Source organism: Haliotis cracherodii, unplaced genomic scaffold (genome assembly GCF_022045235.1).
Source record: "Haliotis cracherodii isolate W230 unplaced genomic scaffold, xgHalCrac1.p SCAF_9, whole genome shotgun sequence".
Classification (NCBI taxonomy): Eukaryota; Metazoa; Mollusca; class Gastropoda; order Lepetellida; family Haliotidae; genus Haliotis; species Haliotis cracherodii.
In genome coordinates, this window is record NW_027266343.1 from 690231 (window position 1) to 714298 (window position 24068).

Consider the following 24068-nt stretch of genomic DNA (forward strand, 5'->3'; position numbering starts at 1 on the left):
GACTTTTCAAAATGATTTTATTTACCATTGTGACAATATTTCGACACAAACTGTAGGACATACTTTTTAATAAGAATGAGAAGACTGATCATCTGATTATCTAATGGACATGTTTCATCGTTGACATTCTGACTGGCATGGTTGTCTTTTCTACAACTCAAGCATGATGAATCAAGAACCTCCGTATATATCAAAGTAGAAACATCGAATAATCGAATTGGAGAATGATGTCCATGAAAAATGTAATGTTTATGAGAAATTGTTTCCGTCGTTCTCGAGCATCATTACTTTTGGCACCTCTTCCCAGAATGATGCCATGGGATTCCACAGAGCAGTCTCGCAGTCTTATACAGGAACATATACTCTGGATAATCGAGGCTGAATGCATGAGACTTGTTTCTCGCCCTCCCTGAGGGAGTAGGGCAACTGTACCAAGGTATTATGGCATCTGAGGTTCTTACACCAGCGTTTTACATATACTACTAAAAAAAGGTTAAGGACCACCCGACTCTTTCACATTGCTATAGTTAATGTGTCATGCCAAAGACGGATTAACCACGGGAATATGAAATAATTGTCACGCCAGGACAGATTAACAATGGTAATATAAAAATCAGTTGATCCTTAGGTTTTTTGAGTAGAATATGTCAATGCCTATACGGTTGTGAGTGCATATACTCGCGCTCACTGCAATACAAATAGTTTAGTTCCATAAACAAAACTATGACGAAAAAAACAAGAGAAACGTTTTAACCGATATTATTTTCTGATTAAATTGTGCATTTACTGACATTTTTTTCATAAACATACACAAATGGAAAATATTGGAAAATCAACATGAGGGCTTTCAATTATGATTTCGTGACATGATACTGATTAATATTTCTTGGTTGTATATGGTATTTCATTGAAACAAATACGTCAGCATGTTTCTTATCAGACTAACATTTAGTCCCAGAAATAAAGTTATCAAGTTTAAACATCTGTATTAGATATCTAAAAAATAGAAAATCAGATCCTAATTGATCCAGAACAATGCTTAGTTCAGGCTGAGGCAATCCAGGCTTTCCAAATCACTCAAGTCCTGAGCTGGATTCTTATTTTTCATTTATTCTCTAGGGTCTGCGTGTCATCTTCATATGTTTCCGACTACTGACTACATAAGGTTGGATAAAATGAAGAAATATTTTCGACTCTAAAACTGAAATATAATAACTTATAAGCATGTATGAAAAGAAAATACAAACTTAAACATACAGGTATATTCCATTCCTTAACAGTAAAACATCTAAACTTGAACGTGATAGAAAATAACAACAAGTATGACATTCATTGAGCAAGGGTTTTTAAGCAGGGGATCTTGAGCCGTTAAACACACTGAACGGAATCTCGTTAGCAAAACAGTTCGATCCTTCCGCGACACCAAACGTGTCTATTTTGATTTTTTCATAATGTGCGCTTGGTTTGACATGGATTGCATCCGAAACAGTCGTACTGGGACATTCGTCGAAATAGTTGTATGGTCGTAAAAAGATGCTATACTGGTTTCCGGTTGTCGTTGTCGACGGAACATCCTCGGCGTGCGGTATGTGGTGCACGCCAGCCGTAAGCCAGAGGACGAGATCCTCGTCCACAATGGGCTCATCGTTGTCCAAGAACCTTCTGAAGTCCACCACAGGGTCGAAGGGGTCGTTTTGTGCGTAGATTGAAGAGCTGGTCTCCTCGACGTCTTGGAATCTGGTTACCGCCATTTGGTACTTGGACCAGCCCGCCGCCTGGGTGACGTCAACGCCGTCGAGGACGAACTTGGTCATGGCGTTGTGTTGAATTCTGTATCCTCGTGAGACGCCCCAGTTATTTTTAGCGTTGGCGTTGTAGATAATACTATAGCCAGGTTTGTCGAAATCATATTCCAGAATGGCATCCTTTTCAGTTTGTTTGTCTCTCTTTGTGAACTTCATCTGGGTTTTATTCCGACCTGGATACCATGGGTGGGATATGGTCTCTCTTGAGATGTCGACCTTGGCGAATCTGTTTTTGGTGCCTACGATGTCCATGTCAATTTTATAATGGAACAGGTGTTGGTGGAGAGTGGCAATGACGTTTGAGTGGATGAAGTTGCCGTAGGCTCGTTCTTGTTGTAGTCCATACGTAGCTTGGACGTAGCCTGTCAGGGATACTTTGATCTCCACGGCACCATTTAAATGGAATATATAATCAAAAATGTAATCGTAGTTCCATATGTTTGCTATTGTCCTTATAACGAGGTAGTTGTCTACAAGTCCGCCATAAAAGCCATAGCCACCATTGAAATCATTAGCGTAATGACGACGCAATGGTAGGCCTGAATTCTGCTCGAATATACAGATGGCGTTCCTGGAACGCAATGGCTCCCCAGACCCGGCAAAATGGTAGGTGTCGTGAAAGGTTGCAGTGGCTGGGCAGTCCACCCCTGGCATCAGTTCAAAAGAGGAAGCCCCAAGAAGCCAAGAGGTGTCAAAATAATTGGTTGAACCTGCCACAGGTCCATACCCTGTGTAATACACTATTGCGTCCTGAAGGCTTATTTCATAGGCTATTCTTTCGCCTTGGAATCGAATATCAAACAGTTGAAGACCAGTTGAGGTCCTAGCTCTGAAGTTCATGTTCCAGCCGAAGTACTGAACGTGCTGCCCGTCTATGCTATACCTCCTTCCATCTGGCTCGACCATTCGCGGTCCCCGCACCGGCACGTCGTAATCATTTAGTCCCCGGCGTTTGTAGGAGGAGTATACACTGTCGTATTTGTCCATGAACAGATTAATTTTCTTCAAACGATTCCTCCTGTAAGAATCATCAAAAGCATTCACGCTGCTGAACATCTGTCCATTATAAACCAACTTCGTCACGGACCAGTCGCTAACATTGATAGACTCATGATTAATCTGAATCTCAAATCCAAGAGGATGTAAATAGAATCCTTCTACTCCTCTAAAAGCCCAGAACCAACTCCTCCTTTCGTTGCTCTTGATGCCCCTCGGTGCCACGTCGTAGAACAACATGCAGTCCACACCTTTAGTGCAGTTGTGGTAGCTCAAGCGGTAGCTGTCCATGAGCACGGGGTACAGCGTTTTAGATATATCACTGAGCATGGCGTACAGGTGGTTATATTCTACCAGATCCACGGGGCGACTGGTGAAGGGGATGGGTATTCGCCTGTAGATTGGATTAGCTACCAGCCTGTGGTACCGGGGTCGGGGTAGAGGACCCACATGGTACTCCTCAACTCTGGGAGGATTCATGTCCCCCCGATACAGTACCACCTTCGCAGCTCGCTCTGGTTCCCTATGGCCTCCGTCTAAATACTTTAGCACCCCTGCCTTTATGGGAAGCTGAAGATCTATCAAGTATATGTAGCTGCTGTTTAAGATGGCTTCGTTGTAAGGCTTCAGCTTGAGGCTTTTCTGAGACTGCATGTAGTCTCGGACAATCTTCATTTCGTTAGGAGTCAGGTCTTCGAATATGCCCGGTTTGTCCAGATTGCGCGGGATGACGGACTTGCCTTCCGCACAGAGTGGCTTCTCGTTCCGCTTGATGATGACGCTGATGAGGGCAATGGCGAGCAGGATGGCCATGATGGCGAGCAGGACGAGCAGGACGCGAAGACATTTCCAAAGTCGTGATGACACCATCACCTGTTGGCCCGCCGATACCATGCCTTCCCCCATGGTGCTGGAAACAAAGTGAAATGGTTTAATAGTGAGCCTGTGAATTGCGTTTAACGATGCATTGAAAAGTTTAATATCTATCATATGTCAGGTCAATGTCGGGGACAACGAAGTGATGCAGGTTTTAGACGCTTACCACAACGAGAACAGAGATAGTGCTGATTAACCATGAACATAATCAAGCCGAATCGGGATTCGAACCCACGATCACAGGTTTCTGGCACGCCCAAGGGACGCAACTCTGCACATCAAATTGCGGCGCCTTGGACGACTGGGCCACTCGTGCCCTGGACCCGAAGGAACTGACCCGTGAAGATCCGGGGTAGAATAGGTCTTCAACCCTAGTTGCTATAAAAGGCGACCATGCTTGTCGTAAGAGGCGACTAACGGGATCGGGTGGTCAGACTCGCTGACATGGTTGATGCATGTCATCGAATCCCAATGGCGTGGATCGATGCTAATGAATCTCTAGATTATTTACAGACCGCCGTCATATAGCTGGAATATTGCTGAATGCAAACAACAAACAACAAACAAACAAACCCTAGGGAACCGATACGCGAACAACTGGACACATGCACATACCCACGCTTGTATTCTTTACCTTAATAGAACAAAGTGTTGTAACTACAGATAGCCTCTGTATCTACCACTCACTTATAATGCCGAGGACGAGTGCCACGACTGCTGCCAAAACTGAAATGTCATGATCTAAACAGTTTCTGCCTTCCAATGAATACCTGAGATACCTCCGCAGTGTCGGTGTGCGCTAACAAGGGGGGAACGCCCCGGGTATATTATCAACTCGTAAAGCTGGTTGCAAAACGAAAAATCTTTTTAGTAATTATAATCATATTGTCATTTCTATGGCGATTTTCCATGCTAGATATCGCGTTCAAAGCGCACAGAGGAAATATTATCCCTACCAATGGATTAGTGTGCACTCCATATTTATTCTCAACTCCCTGGGGAGTATACAACCCATGCCGCCTGTGAGGCGCTAGTTTAAGTCACATGACCATCTCATCCTATCGGGTACCCCTTCACTGCTCGATGAACAGAATGTTTCTTGTTTTACACAACTGTCAGTAATATTCCACCTTCGCTTATCCAGTATATTATATCTCCACTGTATTTGAATATATACCTTGAGCCCTTTAACAACAATAGCCTACTTTGAGCCTGACAGATAGACTTCTATAAATTACACTCATTGGCGAGAGAAGGTCTCGTACTAATTATTGAATAAGTGATCAACATGGCGGCGAACGGCACTAGATGCAGGGGTTTTATCATTATAAATACACATATAACACACTTGATAACAGGGGTAGATATATCCCCATTATTTGTAATCTAGGCCAGCCAAACACGTGGTCGATATCATGAGCAACTACCCAGGCCATCGGGTTGCAATAGAAAGAATTCGGAAGGGCGTACATTGTAACCATCCGATTCTCAGTTTGGTCGGCCGTTGCAAGCACTGGGGACTGTAACTCTGGGGACTGTCCACCCGTAATTCGGTGGGGTACGAGGACATTAATAGTCATGCGTTTTCGTCGTGGTTTCATCATAATTGTTGGGTAATGACCCTATTACATTTTATGGACATTCTTATTCATCCAATCAACGATCAATACGGCTTTTATCTCGTGACTTATGGATTTTCTCGAAAATGGCATCGTGCACAAACACTTTGCCGACGATTCCATGTAATCATAACCACATGTTTTCGACTTTATATGACGATGTAGCACATTGGAGGTCTTCAGTAACGCATACTTGTCTTTAAAGGTGGGGGGCACGGTTGGCCCTGTCGTCTAAGGCGCCGGGATTCGCTGTGCTGAGTTGTGTCCCTTGGGCACGCCAGAAACCTATGATTGTGGGTTCGAATCCCGGTTCGCCCCGATAATGTTTCTAGGTTTGTCAGCATCATATAACTGGAATACTATTAAAAGCGGCGTTAAACCTAACTCACTCATTCACTCTTAAAAGGCGACTATGCTTGTCGTAAGAGGCGAAAAACGGGATCGGGTGGTCAGGCTCGCTGACGTGGTTGATGCATGTTACCGTATCCCAATTGCGTAGATCCGATTGATGTCAATCACTGGATTGTCTGGCCCAGACTCGATTATTTACAGACCGCCGTCATGTAGCTGGAATATTGCTGAGTGCGGCAACAAACAAACAAAACAGAACAAGTGATGTCCAGCTAAATGTTTCACTTCCGGGTAAGAATAGCTCCGTTGTGCACAGAATCAACCTTGAAGCCAACCCACCCCAATACCCGTCCCTCCCACAGTCCCTCCCACAGTCCCTCCCACCCCAACCCCCGTCCCTCCCACCCCAACCCCCGTCCCTCCCACCGTCCCTCCCAGACGCCTGTGATGAATCTGTCATTTACCGACTGTGGCGTAAAAGAATATTCACTCACATCTACGCACACAGCAGACCGCAGTGGAGCAATAGTGCCGTATTAGCGTTCGCTGTGCAGAATCCTTTATATAGATATATATCCTAGATACATACATTTCTAGATTTGCATCATCTCACCGATGTTGGTCGGTTTTACCGAGGTAGTGAACGTGTAAGACTTGCATCACTTCCGGCTTCTTCACACACCATCCTGATACGCCGTGATATAACCCACCTCACTCACTCACTCACTCACTCACAGATCTTGCGTTCCGTATGTGATAGTGATGATGATGATGATGATGATGATGATGATGAGATACACACTTATACAAGCACGACAACACGTTTTGCTCTTCAAGTCAAAATGGTCCATCATAACTGTAGAACGCCTTATAACACTAATATATGGTAAGTACTGATCAATATCAAAAGACGTTACAAGATGGTACATGTTGTTACCCTGTCTGGCGCTCGGCATTAAGGGGTTAAAGCAAGGACTGGTCGGCTTGGGGTATTCATGTTCAAGTGCGGCATGGTATCTCAGTGAGCTAGCACTATAAATCGGCATCAGTCCGGACTAGTACAAGCAGCCACACACGCACGCACGCACGCACGCACGCACGCACGCACTCGCCTCACCTCATGTGAAATCTAATATTTCAACACTTATGAAAAAACTTCAGCAACCTTGAAATTGCGTATCTTGTTTATGACTCCACTGTCTGTGCTGGCTTCAGATGGCAGGCCACGTGACTATCCTTCCCATTTTTTACCGACCAACGATGACGCATGGTCGCATCCCCTCATCCTCCCACAGATTGGCAATCAACCGACATGTCTACGATGTATTACTCAGCAGATGTGTGGAAAACCCTGAACAACTATCGCGATAGGCCAATGAGTTCCACACATCTCTAAGGCAATAATTATTATTTTAAATAATATGTCCTAGATTATGTAAATAATAAGAACAAGTTGTCCCTATAAGAGACTGGAGTCCTTTGAGTCCACATATCTTGTCTTGCCTGTTAGGGGGATAGAATTACGACACAGCCATGGACGCCTCTTGCAGTACAGCCTTAGAGCAAGGCTATCATATGACGGGCAACTGATGCTGTGTCTGTCAATGAACACTTAAAACCCGACCCTCCCAGGGACGGGTACACGTGTACGTGTAGAAAGTGATACCTCATGAATATGTAGGGGTACACGTGTACGTCTATAAAGTTATACCTCATGAATATGTAGGGTACACGTCTACGTGTATAAAGTTATACCTCATGAATATGGACGGGTACACGTGTACGTGTATAAAGTGATACCTCATCAATATGGACGGGTACACGTGTAGGTGTATAAAGTGATACCTCATGAATATGTAGGGGTACACGTGTACGTGTATAAAGTGATACCTCATGAATATGTAGGGGTACACGTGTGCGTGTATAAAGTGATACCTCATGAATATGGACGGGTACACGTGTACGTGTATATAGTGATACCTCATGAATATGGACGGGTACACGTGTAGGTGTATAAAGTGATACCTCATCAATACGGACGGGTACACGGGTACGTGGATAAAGTGATACCTCATCAGTATGGACGGGTACACGTGTAGGTGTATAAAGTGATACCTCATCAATACGGACGGGTACACGGGTACGTGGATAAAGTGATACCTCATCAATATGGACGGGTACACGTGTAGGTGTATAAAGTGATACCTCATCAGTATGGACGGGTGCACGTGTACGTGTATAAAGTGATACCTCATCAATACGGACGGGTACACGGGTACGTGGATAAAGTGATACCTCATGAATATGGACGGGTGCACGTGTAGGTGTATAAAGTGATACCTCATCAATATGGACGGGTACACGTGTACGTGTATAAAGTGATACCTCATCAATATGGACGGGTACACGTGTACGTGTATAGAGTGACACCTCATCAATATGGACGGGTACACGGGTACGTGGATAAAGTGATACCTCATCAGTATGGACGGGTGCACGTGTACGTGTATAAAGTGACACCTCATCAATATGGACGGGTACATGTGTACGTGTATAAAGTGACACCTCATCAATACGGACGGGTACACGTGTAGGTGTATAAAGTGACACCTCATCAGTATGGACGGGTACACGTGTAGGGGTATAGAGTGACACCTCATCAATATGGACGGGTACACGTGTACGTGTATAAATTGATACCTCATCAATACGGACGGGTACACGTGTACGTGTATAAAGTGATACCTCATCAATACGGACGGGTACACGTGTCGGTGTATAAAGTGATACCTCATCAATACGGACGGGTGCACGTGTACGTGTATAAAGTGATACCTAAAAAATATGGACGGGTACACGAATACGTGTATAAAGTGACACTTAATCAATATGGACACCCTCTCCCCCTGATTCACGCCTTAACAAAACCTGGACACCCTCTCCCCCCTGGATGAAGCCTTAACAAAACCGGGGCACCCTCCCCTCCTTGTTCACGCCTTAACACAACCTGTACACCCTCCCCTCCTTGATCACGCCTTAACACAACCTGGACACCCTCTCCCCCTGGATGAAGCCTTAACACAACCTGCACACCCTCCCCTCCTTGATCACGCCTTAACACAACCTGGACATCCTCCCCTCCTTGATCACGCCTTAACACAACCTGCACACCCTCTCCTTCTTGATCACGCCTTAACACAACCTGGACACCCTCCCCTCCTTGATCACGCCTGAACACAACCTGCACACCCTCTCCCCCTTGATAACGCATTAACACAACCTGGACACCCTCTCCTCCTTGATCACGCCTTAACACAACCTGCACCACCTCCCCATTGATCACGCCTGAACACAACCTGGACACCCCATCGTTGATCACTCCTTAACACAACTTGCACACCCTCCCCTCCTTGATCACAACTGAAACCACACTGCACACCACCCCCTCCTTGATCACGCCTTAACACAACCTGCACACCCTCGCCCCCTGATTCACGCCTTAACACAACCTGCACACCCTCGCCCCCTGATTCACGCCTTAACACAACCTGCACACCCTCGCCCCCTGATTCACGCCTGAACACAACCTGCACACCCTCTCCTCCTTGATCACGCCTTAACACAACCTGCCCACCCTCCCCTCCTTGATCACACCTGAACACAACCTGCACACCCTCTCCCCCTTGATAACGCATTAACACAACCTGGACACCCTCTCCTCCTTGATCACGCCTTAACACAACCTGCACCCCCTCCCCCTTGATCACGCCTGAACACAACCTGGACACCCCATCGTTGATCACTCCTTAACACAACTTGCACACCCTCCCCTCATTGATCACGCCTGAAAACACCCTGCACACCCTCCCCTCCTTGATCACGCCTTAACACAACCTGCACACCCTCCCCTCCTTGATTCACGCCTTAACACAACCTGGACACCCTCGCCCCCTGATTCACGCCTTAACACAACCTGGACACCCTCCCCTCCTTGATCACGCCTTAACACAACCTGCACCCCCTCCCCCTTGATCACGCCTGAACACAACCTGCACACCCTCGCCCCCTGATTCACGCCTTAACACAACCTGCAAACCCTCCCCTCCTTGATCACGCCTGAACACAACCTGCACACCCTCTCCCCCTTGATAACGCATTAACACAACCTGCACCCCCTCCCCCTTGATCACGCCTGAACACAACCTGGACACCCCCTCGTTGATCACTCCTTAACACAACTTGCACACCCTCCCCTCCTTGATCACTCCTTAACACAACCTGCACACCCTCTCTCCCTTGATCACGCCTTAACACAACCTGCACACCCTCGCCCCCTGATTCACGCCTTAACACAACCTGGACACCCTCGCCCCCTGATTCACGCCTTAACACAACCTGCACACCCTCGCCCCCTGATTCACGCCTTAACACAACCTGCACACCCTCCCCTCCTTGATTCACGCCTTAACACAACCTGCACACCCTCGCCCCCTGATTCACGCCTTAACACAACCTGCACACCCTCGCCCCCTGATTCACGCCTTAACACAACCTGGACACCCTCGCCCCCTGATTCACGCTTTAACACAACCTGCACACCCTCGCCCCCTGATTCACGCCTTAACACAACCTGCACACCCTCCCCTCCTTGATTCACGCCTTAACACAACCTGCACACCCTCGCCCCCTGATTCACGCCTTAACACAACCTGCACACCCTCGCCCCCTGATTCACGCCTTACCACAACCTGCACACCCTCCCCTCCTTGATTCACGCCTTAACACAACCTGCACACCCTTCCCTCCTTGATTCACGCCTTAACACAACCTGCACACCCTCCCCTCCTTGATTCACGCCTTAACACAACCTGCACACCCTCGCCCCCTGATTCACGCCTTAACACAACCTGCACACCCTCCCCTCCTTGATTCACGCCTTAACACAACCTGCACACCCTCTCCTCCTTGATTCACGCCTTAACACAACCTGCACACCCTCTCCTCCTTGATTCACGCCTTAACACAACCTGCACACCCTCCCCTCCTTGATTCACGCCTTAACACAACCTGCACACCCTCCCCTCCTTGATTCACGCCTTAACACAACCTGCACACCCTCCCCTCCTTGATTCACGCCTTAACACAACCTGCACACCCTCTCCTCCTTGATTCACGCCTTAACACAACCTGCACACCCTCCCCTCCTTGATTCACGCCTTAACACAACCTGCACACCCTCCCCTCCTTGATTCACGCCTTAACACAACCTGCACACCCTCGCCCCCTGATTCACGCCTTAACACAACCTGCACACCCTCTCCTCCTTGATTCACGCCTTAACACAACCTGCACACCCTCTCCTCCTTGATTCACGCCTTAACACAACCTGCACACCCTCTCCTCCTTGATTCACGCCTTAACACAACCTGCACACCCTCTCCTCCTTGATTCACGCCTTAACACAACCTGCACACCATCCCCTCCTTGATTCACGCCTTAACACAACCTGCACACCCTCGCCCCCTGATTCACGCCTTAACACAACCTGCACACCCTACCCTCCTTGATTCACGCCTTAACACAACCTGCACACCCTCCCCTCCTTGATTCACGCCTTAACACAACCTGCACACCCTCTCCTCCTTGATTCACGCCTTAACACAACCTGCACACCCTCCCCTCCTTGATTCACGCCTTAACACAACCTGCACACCCACCCCTCCTTGATTCACGCCTTAACACAACCTGCACACCCTCGCCCCCTGATTCACGCCTTAACACAACCTGCACACCCTCTCCTCCTTGATTCACGCCTTAACACAACCTGCACACCCTCTCCTCCTTGATTCACGCCTTAACACAACCTGCACACCCTCTCCTCCTTGATTCACGCCTTAACACAACCTGCACACCCTCCCCTCCTTGATTCACGCCTTAACACAACCTGCACACCCTCGCCCCCTGATTCACGCCTTAACACAACCTGCACACCCTCCCCTCCTTGATTCACGCCTTAACACAACCTGCACACCCTCCCCTCCTTGATTCACGCCATAACACAACCTGCACACCCCCCCTCCTTGATCACGCCTGAACACAACCTGCACACCCTCCCCTCCTTGATCACGCCTGAACACAACCTGCACACTCTCTCCCCCTGGATGACGCCTTAACACAACCTGTACACCTTTCCCCCCTTGATTCACGCCTTAACACAACCTGCACACCCTCTCCTCCACCTCAGTACGCTCACTCAACAGCTCATCAACATAAAACATGAGATAACACACTCATCGGACACAAAGAGACCTAGGTTTTCTCTTTGTGAGAAGAAACAGGCTTTTATTCATTTTCAGAACAGCAACGTTCAGATCTCACAACAAATGTCTGTATTACACATACACATTCCTGATCCTCAGTGTGTGGCAATTAACACTTCATAACATCTCGCCGCGCTAGTAACTTGAGAAACAATCCCACTATTGAAGCGTCGCGTACACATGGGAAGCAAAAAAACACAATATAACTTCACCCCTGTTGTCCAGGAGAACCCAAGACGGGCGATAAAAACACAACAGTAAATGAATACGTTTCATGATACTTGGGAACAAAAAAATACAAGATTCAAACTGCGGATGAAGGAAGCCGATGAGGCGCGGACTGAGATACGAGAAGGGCGGGGCATCCATCGTCAGCCGCATGTGGCGAGACTACGATGCAGCAAGGGTTTATTCTGAATGGTAATGTGGCTTGAGATTCTCGACTCCTGGGTGTTGTAAAACATATCTCAATATCACCACGCTTCACATCCCCCTAGAGAATTCCTTTGGTTTGAAATTCCTATTGGAGTACCATAAGACGACCAAAGTCATTACACATGGTAAACACGTTAAGTAAATGCCTTAAAAACTCCGAGATCCCATGTCCTAACAAAATGAACAACTGATTATGAGTTTTGCATGAATCCATTTAAAAATGTACTGTTGCATACTGGTGAGTTAGTGAGTATTGTTTTATGCCGCTTTTTGCAAAATTCCAGGAATATCACGGCGGGGGACACCGGAAATTGGGCTTCACTTCATTGTGGGGACTCGAACCCGGGTCTACGGCGTTACATGCCAAAGCTTAAACCACTAGGCTACCCCACCGCCCCTTTTGTATACTGGACAAACATGGAAATTGATTAACAAATAAACAGAATTTCAAATTTGTTTTATTGAAATATATCCGACTTGTAGGTCTACTTAAAATCCAATGGACATCTAAACATCGTTGTGAGTGGCTTGTGGCACAGAGACACGTCTATCTCAATCCCAGAATACACACATGTAAGTCACACAACCCAACCCCATCTGTGTTGTAGAAGGCAGTGTACACGGCAGTGTTTTACCCCACAGACCAGGAAGAGATATGATAACATAGAGTTTAGTAAAGTTCACTTGGAATTTTATCACATGAATTGATTTTCTTAGTCGGCAGTGTGTCTGCGGTTCTCTTGCCGAAAAGTCACATATTTCCATCGTCTATGATAGAAATATGCGATGGCATGTTTGATAACAATTATTTCTAAAGTATTGTGACATAAATGCCATAACAATTTGGCCATAACGAGAGGTACTGTGACCCAGCTCATGTGGTATTACATCTCCAAGTTATTTAGGGATCGACTAGAGAAGCCATGAGTATCCCATTTGTTTCTCATCCACACACTAATCGCCAAGCCTTGTGCATAACAGCCGAGGCAAAGCTAGCTCATGTTTATATTCTTTGCAGTAAACTGCAAAATGCCTGTTCAACCTTCTCTTATAAATGTTGTAACGAAATACATTAACATATTGAAATTATAAGTTTTGACTTAAGGCCAGTTTTAATTGAATCACAATGCGAAAATTACAATTATTAATTGTGTTAGAACAATTATGATAGATTGTGTTAAAGTTAATATGTTTACTCACCCCTTAATGACAATACACTCCTTCTCTTCTTCACTCGTTCCATGCACTTCCTCTCTCCATCCTTCTCCCCTTTCTTTGGAACGCCGCCTCATCGAGTGCGCGCGGCCTCGCCTCCCCCTCCGTGCTCCCCCGGGCGGGTCTCAGATGCCATCAGCCAATAGAATAACTCCGTCTTGCTGCTATGGTAACACAAAAACAAATAATCTGAGGAGGGGGGTTTGAACACAAACAAACATAATTATAAATAGGCACCCTGACACGTACCGTATCCATTCATAAGAACCAAAGTACAGATACTTGTACCGTATACACCGTATTAAGCGCCCTACTCCAGTACGTACCCCCTGACCCACTTCTAGGCGAATCTGTAAGTAATGTTTCTAAGCACCCTCGGTAAAAACCGACACTTTGCATTACAGCCCATATGTTGTAGTGAATATTACTTCTTAACACAGAGATCAGCAGAGCAGAAGGGGTATATAAGTGCCTTGTAACTATTAAAGAAGACGTTTCAACGACGTCTAAACGAAGGTTGTTCAATCTAAAACAACAATTTTAACTCGTTGTGCTTGATTTAAGCGGCCCCATTTGTCAAATTACTGAGCGCCTAGGGCGCTAACTATCAATGATCGCCATGCGGAAGAAGCCATGTCATGTTTTTTTTGTGTGAATACATGTTCTTTTCAAACAATCTTAACTGTGAATATCCTTAATATAGTTTCTACAACTTAATCGAAACTCAATCTGATCATTTTGTCAAGTGAGATCTTAGCGCCCTACTTGACAGTGTATCCAGCCATATGATCAGACACTGTGAGACCACCATGACACTATGACACACCATGACACACCAATGATGACATATGACTAAGATGGTACTTGTTGTTACCCTGTCTGGCGCTAAAACAAGGGCTGGTTGGCTCGGAGTCAGTATACTGTGTCTGAGTGGGGTATTCATGTGAAACTGCGGCATGGTATCTCAGTGGGCTAGCACTATAAACACACACACACACGTACACACACACACGCACACACGCACGCACGCACGCACGCACGCACGCACATGCACGTCGCTATATAAGTGCCATTATCTTGAGCGCGACGTTAAACCCCATTTCACCTATCATATTTGACAAGGAGGAGCCAGATGGTACATTTATCATGTCTTTATTACTATTCTTAGTGCATGCACGTCGATATATAAGTGCAATAATCTTGAACGCGACCTTAAACTCCATTTCACCTCACCTCATAAGTTGATTCCGAGCGCCCTAGATCACCCTTGACACACATTCCTAATTATTTCATGTTGCTAGACATTTGTCTACCTGCCAGTTCTGTATTACATATCATGTGCAAGGCTTTGTCTGGTAGTCATGGTATTGGCATATGGAGCAGCCAATGCTTCATGTCCCAAGGCAAAGCACTGTTGAGTCAGGCTAGAAGTCATCTCAAGCCGATACGTGTAGGAAGGTACCGGTGCCAAGATGAATTTGGCCAATTCTTGGAAAAGTATCCCAAACTGGTATAATGTTTCAATTTTAATTTTACACAATATACGGCTTTTCCTTCGAAAAGAGGCCGGTCACATCGCCGCGAAAATGACGTTTATAAGTGTATCAACGACACAATTTGACGTTCATACGTTTAAATCTTGAAATGACGTAAACACTGACGGACTATCGTTCCCGAATACCCATCCTAGTGAACAAAACGTAGAAATGCACATCCACTCTTTCGCAAGCTCCGACGTCCAGAGAGTGTGGCCCTCGCTCTTTGAAGGTTCCTATTCCAATGAACGCACACAAAGTGAAAGTCAACTCTTAAATACGGTAGAACCTTGAAAATACGGACGCCGGAATTACACGTTTGCTGTAAGCCTCACACGGCTTGTTGATATCTGTGCAAATGATATGTCTGTTTGCTGTTTAACGCCGTACTCAGTAATATTCCAGCTATATGACGGAGGTCTGTTAATAATCGAGTGTGAACCAGATAATCAAGTGATTGACACCATCAGTCTACGCAATTTGGGTACGATAGTCTGTCTTACAGACCCTGATACAAATATATATCCAATAAAGCCCATGCAAGTCTATAATGTTTGGCAAGTCTAGATTACTGCAGTATCTGAAAATGAAGAGAGTCACTGAGCTCCCTTTTATTATATTTTTATTGAGATAACTTAACAACTTTTTTTTCTGTACGATATTCATGAAACATGGCAGCGAATGTGACCACCTGATCCCGTCAGTCGCCTCTTAGAACAATCATGGGTTGCTTTGACCAATTCTACCCCGATCTTCGGGGTGGTGGGGTAGCTTAGTGGCTAAACCGTTCGCTCGTCACGCTGAAGGCCCGGGTTCGATTCCCCATATGGGTACAATGAGTGAAGCCCATTTCTGATGCCCCAGCCGTGATATCGCTGGAATATTACTAAAACGGCGTAAAACAATACTCACTCACTTACCCGATTCTCAGGGTGGTGTAACATATAAAAGGCCGCATGTAAGGGGTTCGACGCTCGTGCATTTGGAAATAACATATGGAGGCCCAATGACATAAATAAGAAAACTAATACCTGTCTCCTCCGCCTCCCCCCCCCCCCCCCACCCTCAATAGCCTTGACACGCTCTTAAGCTCGTATTTCGATATCCGAAGGTGTTAAGCAAACATTGGCAACACCATCGTAAATAAATAATTGTATTTAGATCGTAGAATAAGATATGGGTCGACTCGAGTGGTGGCTTCTGTGACGATAAACAAAGGTTGTAAGTGTAAATATTGCCTTAGGATACCTCACCAGTAGGTGCACACAAACGAATAAACAAAAGGGTAATTTCCGATAGTGTTTCTCCACAGTAGCAAGGGAACATTTCCATTAAAATTCCTTCCTTTATGGCGTCGTGATTTAAAGCACTTCCCACTGCTACACGATAATAAAATAGGTAACATTATTACGTAAATGTTGAGAACTTGCGTATTAACCTTCTTGCGGTCAAGTGTTTAATGAAATATACTTCATGACAATGTTGGAGATTTAACGGATGGACCCGAATTCGCACTCGGCGGTATAATTTGTTTCAAGCGTGTTTTTAGACCAGTGGAGAAATACATAAAGGATAGTTGCCAGGTCTTGCCAAAGACACAAACGTCAATCTTGTCTGGCAACATCGACTATGTGTTTGGCTAAGTATATCTAGAAAGTTAACTTCGTGTCGAGATATATCTACATTATATATGCTAAAGAGCGATGTCATAGTCTAGGTAAAACTACACAAGTATTCAGGCAAATCATTAAGTGAGTATATTCGGTTTAACGTTACTTTTAGCAATATTTCTGTTATATTTTGGCGTGTTGATGTGCCAAGAAAACCCGCCGTTAGACAGCTGCTATCAGTCGCTTGCAACTTTTGTAAAAGCAGCGAACATGGGTATGATGCCATGATCATGATCTATATAGATCTGGGATTCGAACCCATGATCAGCTGATCCTGGTACGGCCAAGGGGAAGAAATCGTGGGTCCTTAAACCACTGGGAGTCCGAATATTTTAGAAACGGCGGGAACATAAGGCAGTGAATTTATGGATGTCAACTTCTTTATTATGTGTTTCTCATAATAAAGAAGTTTAAATTACATATATAAATTGAACACATATGTGTTTCTCATAATAAAGACGTGACATCCATAAATTGAACACATATGTGTTCCTCATTATAATGAATTTTACATAATTAAATTGAACACATATGTGTTCCTGATTATAATGAATTTTACATAATCAAATTGAACCCATATGTGTTCCTCATAATAATGAATTTTACATCATTAAATTGAACACATATGTGTTCCTGATTATAATGAATTTTACATAATTAAATTGAACACATATGTGTTCCTCATAATAATGAATTTTACATCATTAAATTGAACACATATGTGTTCCTGATTATAATGAATTTTACATAATCAAATTGAACACATATGTGTTCCTCATAATAAAGAAGTGACATCCATAAATTGAACATGTGTATTCCTCATAATAAAGAGGTTTACATCCATAAATTGAACACATATGTGTTTCTCACAAGAAAGAAGTGACATCCATAAATTCTCTTCCTTACGTGTATCACTAAATGCCTTTGAAAGACTTGGCGGGAACATCATCAGCGAAGCACCAATGGCCCATCTCCCGCATCAAGCTATCGCATTGTTGTCAACGAGGACCACGTTCCTGGGAGATGAAGACGTGCATGGTGATGACTCAGCAGCATGGGGTTGCTGAAATCTGCTCCACTGTTGGTATCTTTCAGACATAAGATTAAGAATACCTGTTGCTGTCTCAGTTTTCAGGGTTCGACCTCAACAATGTTGGAACCGCAGCGAACCGCTCAGTAAACAAATTGATAACGCTCTAGTTTATCACAGACTTATCTGGTTTATTTGCAAGAAAGGTGTTTTCTAAATAGGCCGCGTCAAATGCCTGTTACATGTTGAAACCATACATTACAGACTGAGAGTAGCGATGCGATCAGTGTTGGAGTGCTCTTTTGCATGAAAACCTCTGAAGGAATTTGCAGTTTCAGCTATAGAATGGATATACAATATACTTGATAATTAGGGTTAGGAATAAAAAGGTCAGTTTGTACATTACGATGCTCGTCAGAGTAAATGGGCCCGGCAGACAGGTCGTTGGTAGTGTGACTACCCAATGACTACTGATACCAGAGTTGGGTGACTTGTGAGAATTAATTGGTCTTTCCTAATGACCGTCCGAGGTATTAATGGATGACCCGCGTGGTCCAGTGGTGTACAGTGACATCACCTAGTTGCGCCCCTTGGCGTGTCAGGATCATCTTCCCGAGGCAAAGGTGCTTACTGACTATAAAGGTCCAGTTTTCACCTTTGCCGAACTAGGCTGGAATTCCTGAGTTACATTTTGGCTGGACCAACGAGTTTATGCATAGTCCGATCAAAATCGCGTAACGAACTAGACATGAATTTCAAAGTGCAGATTTCGGTCGCCTGCATGATTTGCAAAGCATGTGTACCGTCAATTGGGCGTCGACAGATATTTTGCATATCTTTTCATGTTTATAATCAAGGTGTCTAAGTAATTTGATGCACTTCGCTGGTTAAGACCCTTTTTATTTCAAAATAGATTTTGATAATTGATCAGATGGTCTTGACTTGGCGAGGTCATTTTGTTTGAAGCAAATGCAAGTGATATGGGAGATTTAATCTGATTGGTCAATAGGAGGGTGGTGGCAGTGGTGGCGCTACGATCGAGGCGGGAAATTCCAGCCTAGTCTGGTAATGGTGGAAACTGGCCTTCTATAGTCAGTTACCTCCCTTGCCTCGGGAAGATGTGTCCGGATCAGTGGTAGTGGGTTCGACTCCTAGATTCGCCACTATATTAATGCATGTCATATTTTATTATGACCCTCCCCGAAATGACAAAATGCAAAATCACGTTACAAATACAGTAAACAACGTTTATAACGAACACGCTTATACCGAACTGACGGATATTACGAACTGTTATGGGGTCCCGTCCATTTGCTGTATATAGGCTGTATATGTGCTTATAACGAACTACGTTTATAACGAACTAAAATTAGTGGTCCCTTTTAGTTCGTTATAACCGTAGTTTGCTGTATTTTATAACAAAATGTCCATTTTTTCATGACCCCACCCCAAATATGCGTATTACTTTTATGACCCTCCCCTGGAGACTCATAGTTTTTGATGACCGCCCCCTGATTCCCTCTGACCCCTCTTGGCCCGGCCGTCTATAGTATTGCTGGGTATTGATGCTAGATTGATGAAATAAACCAGTGACAATGAGAGTGCATTTCGTAGAAGAATAAAAATGTCAGTTATTTGAAAGCCGTAAACTACATTTTTCATCCGTTTTAATGATTCAAACAGCAAGCCAAGTCTTGTATTTTGAGTTCCCAGGATTGTTTGCGACCATTCAGAATATGTATTGGGTAGTCGAAGCAGACTCAATCAGCTGGACAGGTCATATTTCGGACAACAGTGGACATGTCATTTACATTAACGTCAGACGGTAGCTGTGGGTTCAAATGGGCGCTCGCCTATGAGCTTCGTACATTGCAAAACCACGTGTGAAGTATGACGCACTTACTGTCCTGTACAATTCGCTTGGCTCGTGAAGCGACCTGGTTAAAACTTAACTATCCTGAATACTCTGTAATAACCATTCACATCTTTCACTGTTTATTACACGAATCCAACAGATATACGATCGAACCCCGTTATCTCGAACCTAGCTGGACTGTGTTGTCATTTTGAGATATCCGGACATTGGAGATAACGAGGCATGAACATCCAAAGAATCAGGTAACGGTATTATAGATACATAGCAATACGATGGCAAACACGAGAAATTAACAATACAACATGTGTTTGTGTACACATTAAAAGATATATTAAAAGGTATTTCGCAGGTAACGGGGTTCAAGTGTATACACGTTTTCCGGAAAATCAAGATGCAGCTTTTAGTTTGTTTGTTTGTTGTTTAACGCTGCACTCAGCAACATTCCAGGACCAATTCTAACCAGCATCCAAACGCAAGTTGGCCTGCCGGTTTAACATTCTTAATATCTTTCTAATAATATTGACGTCTTGATTCCTACCTATTCATTCAGATAATAATTAATCAATTCAACAAATATATTATTCCATGTAAACAATTTCTTTCCGCCTAGCAGGAAATGCCCAGGCTACAGTGGTCGGATTAACAAGGTTCGCGTATACAGCTGAATAACGACCAATACCATTAGCAGGCGAGCACAGACGCTGTGATATAGGAGGACTTACCTACAGGGGTCGCCCCTCGGAACTATAGGGTCACACACTGTCCCCATCCTCCCGTCACACGGGGCTGAGCGATCAATCAGCCGACAATAGACTTGTCATACAAAATGAGGATGCTTCCCTATTATCCGCCTCATTATCTCCCCATACCAACAGCCACAGAGAGGCTGCAGCTTCAGGCGTTATACATCACAAGGCCTTAAGTGCTGGCATTTCACATCGGACATTGTGGCAATTTTCATTCATATATTACCGTCATGAGAATTACACTTTTGACATTGTTTCCCGGTGTAATTCGCGATTTGGATGGCTTGTTTTGAACACATTGCCCTTTTTACCAGTCGGGGACCATGCGACTGAAATACTGGACGTTTATAGGGACTCACACGCTGAACAGAAGCATGTCAATTCTATTTCTTTATCAAAATAATTCGAGGCATTTTTTTTATAAATAAGCGTGTTTTTTATATTCATATTGAGAAAAATAACAAAAATATATCACAATTTATACAAGTGAGTTTGTTTGGTTTCACGCCGCTTTTAGAAATATTCCAGCCACATCACAGTAGGGAACACCAGAAATGGGCTTCGCACATTGTACCTATGTGGGAACCCGGGTCTTCGGCGTGACAAGCTAACGCTTTAACCACTAGGCTACCCGGCCGCCAAACGGCAACGTGGAATTATCCTTAAGACGGCGTAAAATCCAACTCACTCATATGATTTGACTTAGTCTAACGCGCGTTAGTCTGGCGGTTGAAGTGTTTCCTGCACGCAGGTCCGGGTTCTAATCCCCACATGAGTAAAAAGTATGAAGCCCCTTTTGGGTGTCTCCTGCCGTGATAACCCCTAGCCCTACGACTGTGGTAAGTCTGTGATAAGCTATGCTGTTACGATCACCGAGGTGCTATGATCGCTTTGTACAACGGCATCCTGGAATTATCGAAAATGCGGCGTAAAATCCAACTCACTCACACTCGTCTGAGAGAGTGTAGGACATGAATGCAATACATGGCCAGATATATAATGTACATCAGTCTCAATATGTTCTGTTTTGGTTCACACTAGTACACTAGTACCTACGTCTGACCTACAAAACTACCGTGTGTGGTGTTGTATAGATCAATCGGTGGTAACCTTCAATGTGATTACGTTCAATTTACGTCGGTAATGGTTGTATTTGTCTGTAATTATGTTGTCAATGAATACATGAAAGGAACCCAAAGCGATTCGTAATCCTCTGGACAAACAACCACATTGGTGGACATACTTGTTTTACGAATACCGACGCCTGTGTGGTCTAGTGGATAGAGCATGTGCCCGGAGAGCTAAGGGTCGGGGTTCGATCCCCAGCCGCGTTATACCAAAATACGGTAAAAGATGGTCCTTGTTGTTACCCTGCCTGGGGCTCGGCATTAAGGGGCTAAAACAAGGACTGGTCGGCTCGGAGTCAGTATACTGTGTCTGAGTGGGGTATTCATGTTAAAGTGCGGCATGGTATCTCAGTGAGCTAGCACTATAAATCGGCATCAGTCCCGACTAGTACAAGCAGCCACACAAACACATACACGTACATGCACGTCGCTATATAAGTGCAGTAATCTTGGACGCAACGTTAAACCCAATTTCACCTCACTGATATTAACCTGGCGCTCGGCATAGGGGGATAAAACAAGGACTGGTCGGTGGGAGTCTGGTTTACATGTTAAACTGCGGCATGACATCTCTGTGGGCTAGCACGGACTAGCACACATACACACAGACACATTGATAGAAATGCAATAATCTTGAAAGCGACGTTTAACCCTTTACAACTCAACATATCAGAATACCGATGTCAAATGGGCACCAAGATCAATTTGTACAAGCAGCCCCTGCAATACCGGACAGGAGGAGCAGTGGGCCCCGTACCACGCTTAAGTGACCGAGACAGACTTCGATACTGTAGCGCTGAGACTGCTTTGTAGAACAGAACTCAGCATTAGTTCGATTTATCCGTACTTGAAAAACGTTAACACGAAACAATGGCCCTATTCTTGGTAGCCCTTGAGATATAAATTTAGTAGGCGGTAGGGTAGCCCAGTGGTTAAAGCGTTGGCTCGTCACGCCGAATACCCGGATTCGATTCCCCACATGGGTACAATGTGTCCATTTTCCTGTGTCCCCCGCCGTGATAGTGCTGGAATGTTGCTAAAAGCGGCATAAAACCATAGCCACTCACTCACTCACTATACATCTAGTAGGCTTAAACACCTTATTATGTCACAATGCTCCAACAATGTAGGTTCTAGATAAACAGCATTTATTCTTTGGGCGTTCGACGAGAAAAAAAAAACCACACGAATATCAAACGCCCACAAAAAAGCCAACCGAGTCCGTGAGGTTCCAAAGATTAAATTCTTCCACGACCTTCGCATCGCCTAGTTTCCACCATTCTATCAAATGAAAATAGACTTGATACGCAGAAATAACATATAAAAAGGTAGATGTAAAATATCACTGGATCTGGTACAAACTGGAACATGGTAGATCTAGGATAAACAGTAGATGTGTGAGTGTTGAACGCTCATACGAAACCAGTCACCAAGATTCCGTGAACACGAGACAGGAGTCATCCTTGGCAGAACGATGAAAGCTTACACTCCTGAAATGCACATAGCAATATATTTATCTTTTTTTATTATTCTGATAGTTTCGTGTTGCTTAATACTGGAAACACCCATACACAGCGTCTTACTGTAAACAATTAAATATGGGACATCATCCAGATATCTGCTCTCATTCCACGTTTTTTACACTGTGGTGCAGATTACATCTGTCTTCACGCGTATAAAGCATTAGCTTACATGTATCTGCTACTCGTCTACCTACAAAACCTCCCTTTTTACACTACGTCCCAGTTTACAAAACGTGTTACAAGTACACATGTCATACGTTAAGGTTATAAACTGCTGGTAAAAAAGTATAGACTTGAAAATTGTACGTTACCAAAACACTACAAATGTCATAAAAAACTGAACTATGATGAAACAGTCGCCGAAACACTGCAAACGTAAGTTCCTAAACACAACCGCGCTACCCGTATCAAATACATCACTACTGAATAACCATTTTTTGCTTGTTTCGTTTTCAGCCACCATCAAGCACGGGGGTATACATGTGTATGTTTTCCCGGTTGTTTATATGTCGGATTCTTTAATCATTTTTAAAAGTTATTTGACAACAGGGAGGGCTTCCAGTCTAGATCTTTACGAAAATTCACAGCTCCACTGTAACCAACATCTCGATCAGGGTTCCCTTACACATAGCAATCTTTGCGCTACAACTTTTTGAATGGATTTTCATCAGTTGTAGCCCTGAGATCGCTTTGTGCAAATGGATCATGGACTAGAATGTGTGAATATGTCACACATTCCATTGTCCATTTTGGTAATTGTTGTTAATACGGTTAACGTGAACCATCCATGTTATGTATCATGCATTACTGGCATATTCGTGTCAAATATTCCATGAATATCGTGAATGTCGCGAAACAAGGAAAGTACATCCGATGTGTGACACGCGTGGGTCAAGATGGCGGCCGCGACCAGGTGAACGGACATGACTCTAGCTTCCGAGTAG

At 44.5% G+C, this 24068-nt stretch overlaps 1 protein-coding gene across 3 annotated transcripts in view; it reads right to left on the minus strand.

Moving 5' to 3' along the window:
• Nucleotides 1-24068, minus strand: part of LOC139452453 (diamine oxidase [copper-containing]-like) — a 43609-nt gene continuing 19541 nt past the window's right edge. For 2 of the 3 annotated variants that reach the window (XM_071233938.1, XM_071233940.1), the window contains exons 2-3: nucleotides 13603-13781; nucleotides 1-3711 (exon numbers count right to left, since the gene is read on the minus strand). In XM_071233938.1, coding sequence (XP_071090039.1) covers nucleotides 1347-3711; nucleotides 13603-13694 — 2457 coding nt within the window. In that variant the 5' untranslated portion in view covers nucleotides 13695-13781 and the 3' untranslated portion in view covers nucleotides 1-1346. Of the gene's footprint in view, nucleotides 3712-13602; nucleotides 13782-20450; nucleotides 20467-24068 lie in introns of those variants that run through there. The other variant, XM_071233941.1, reaches the window with a different exon arrangement.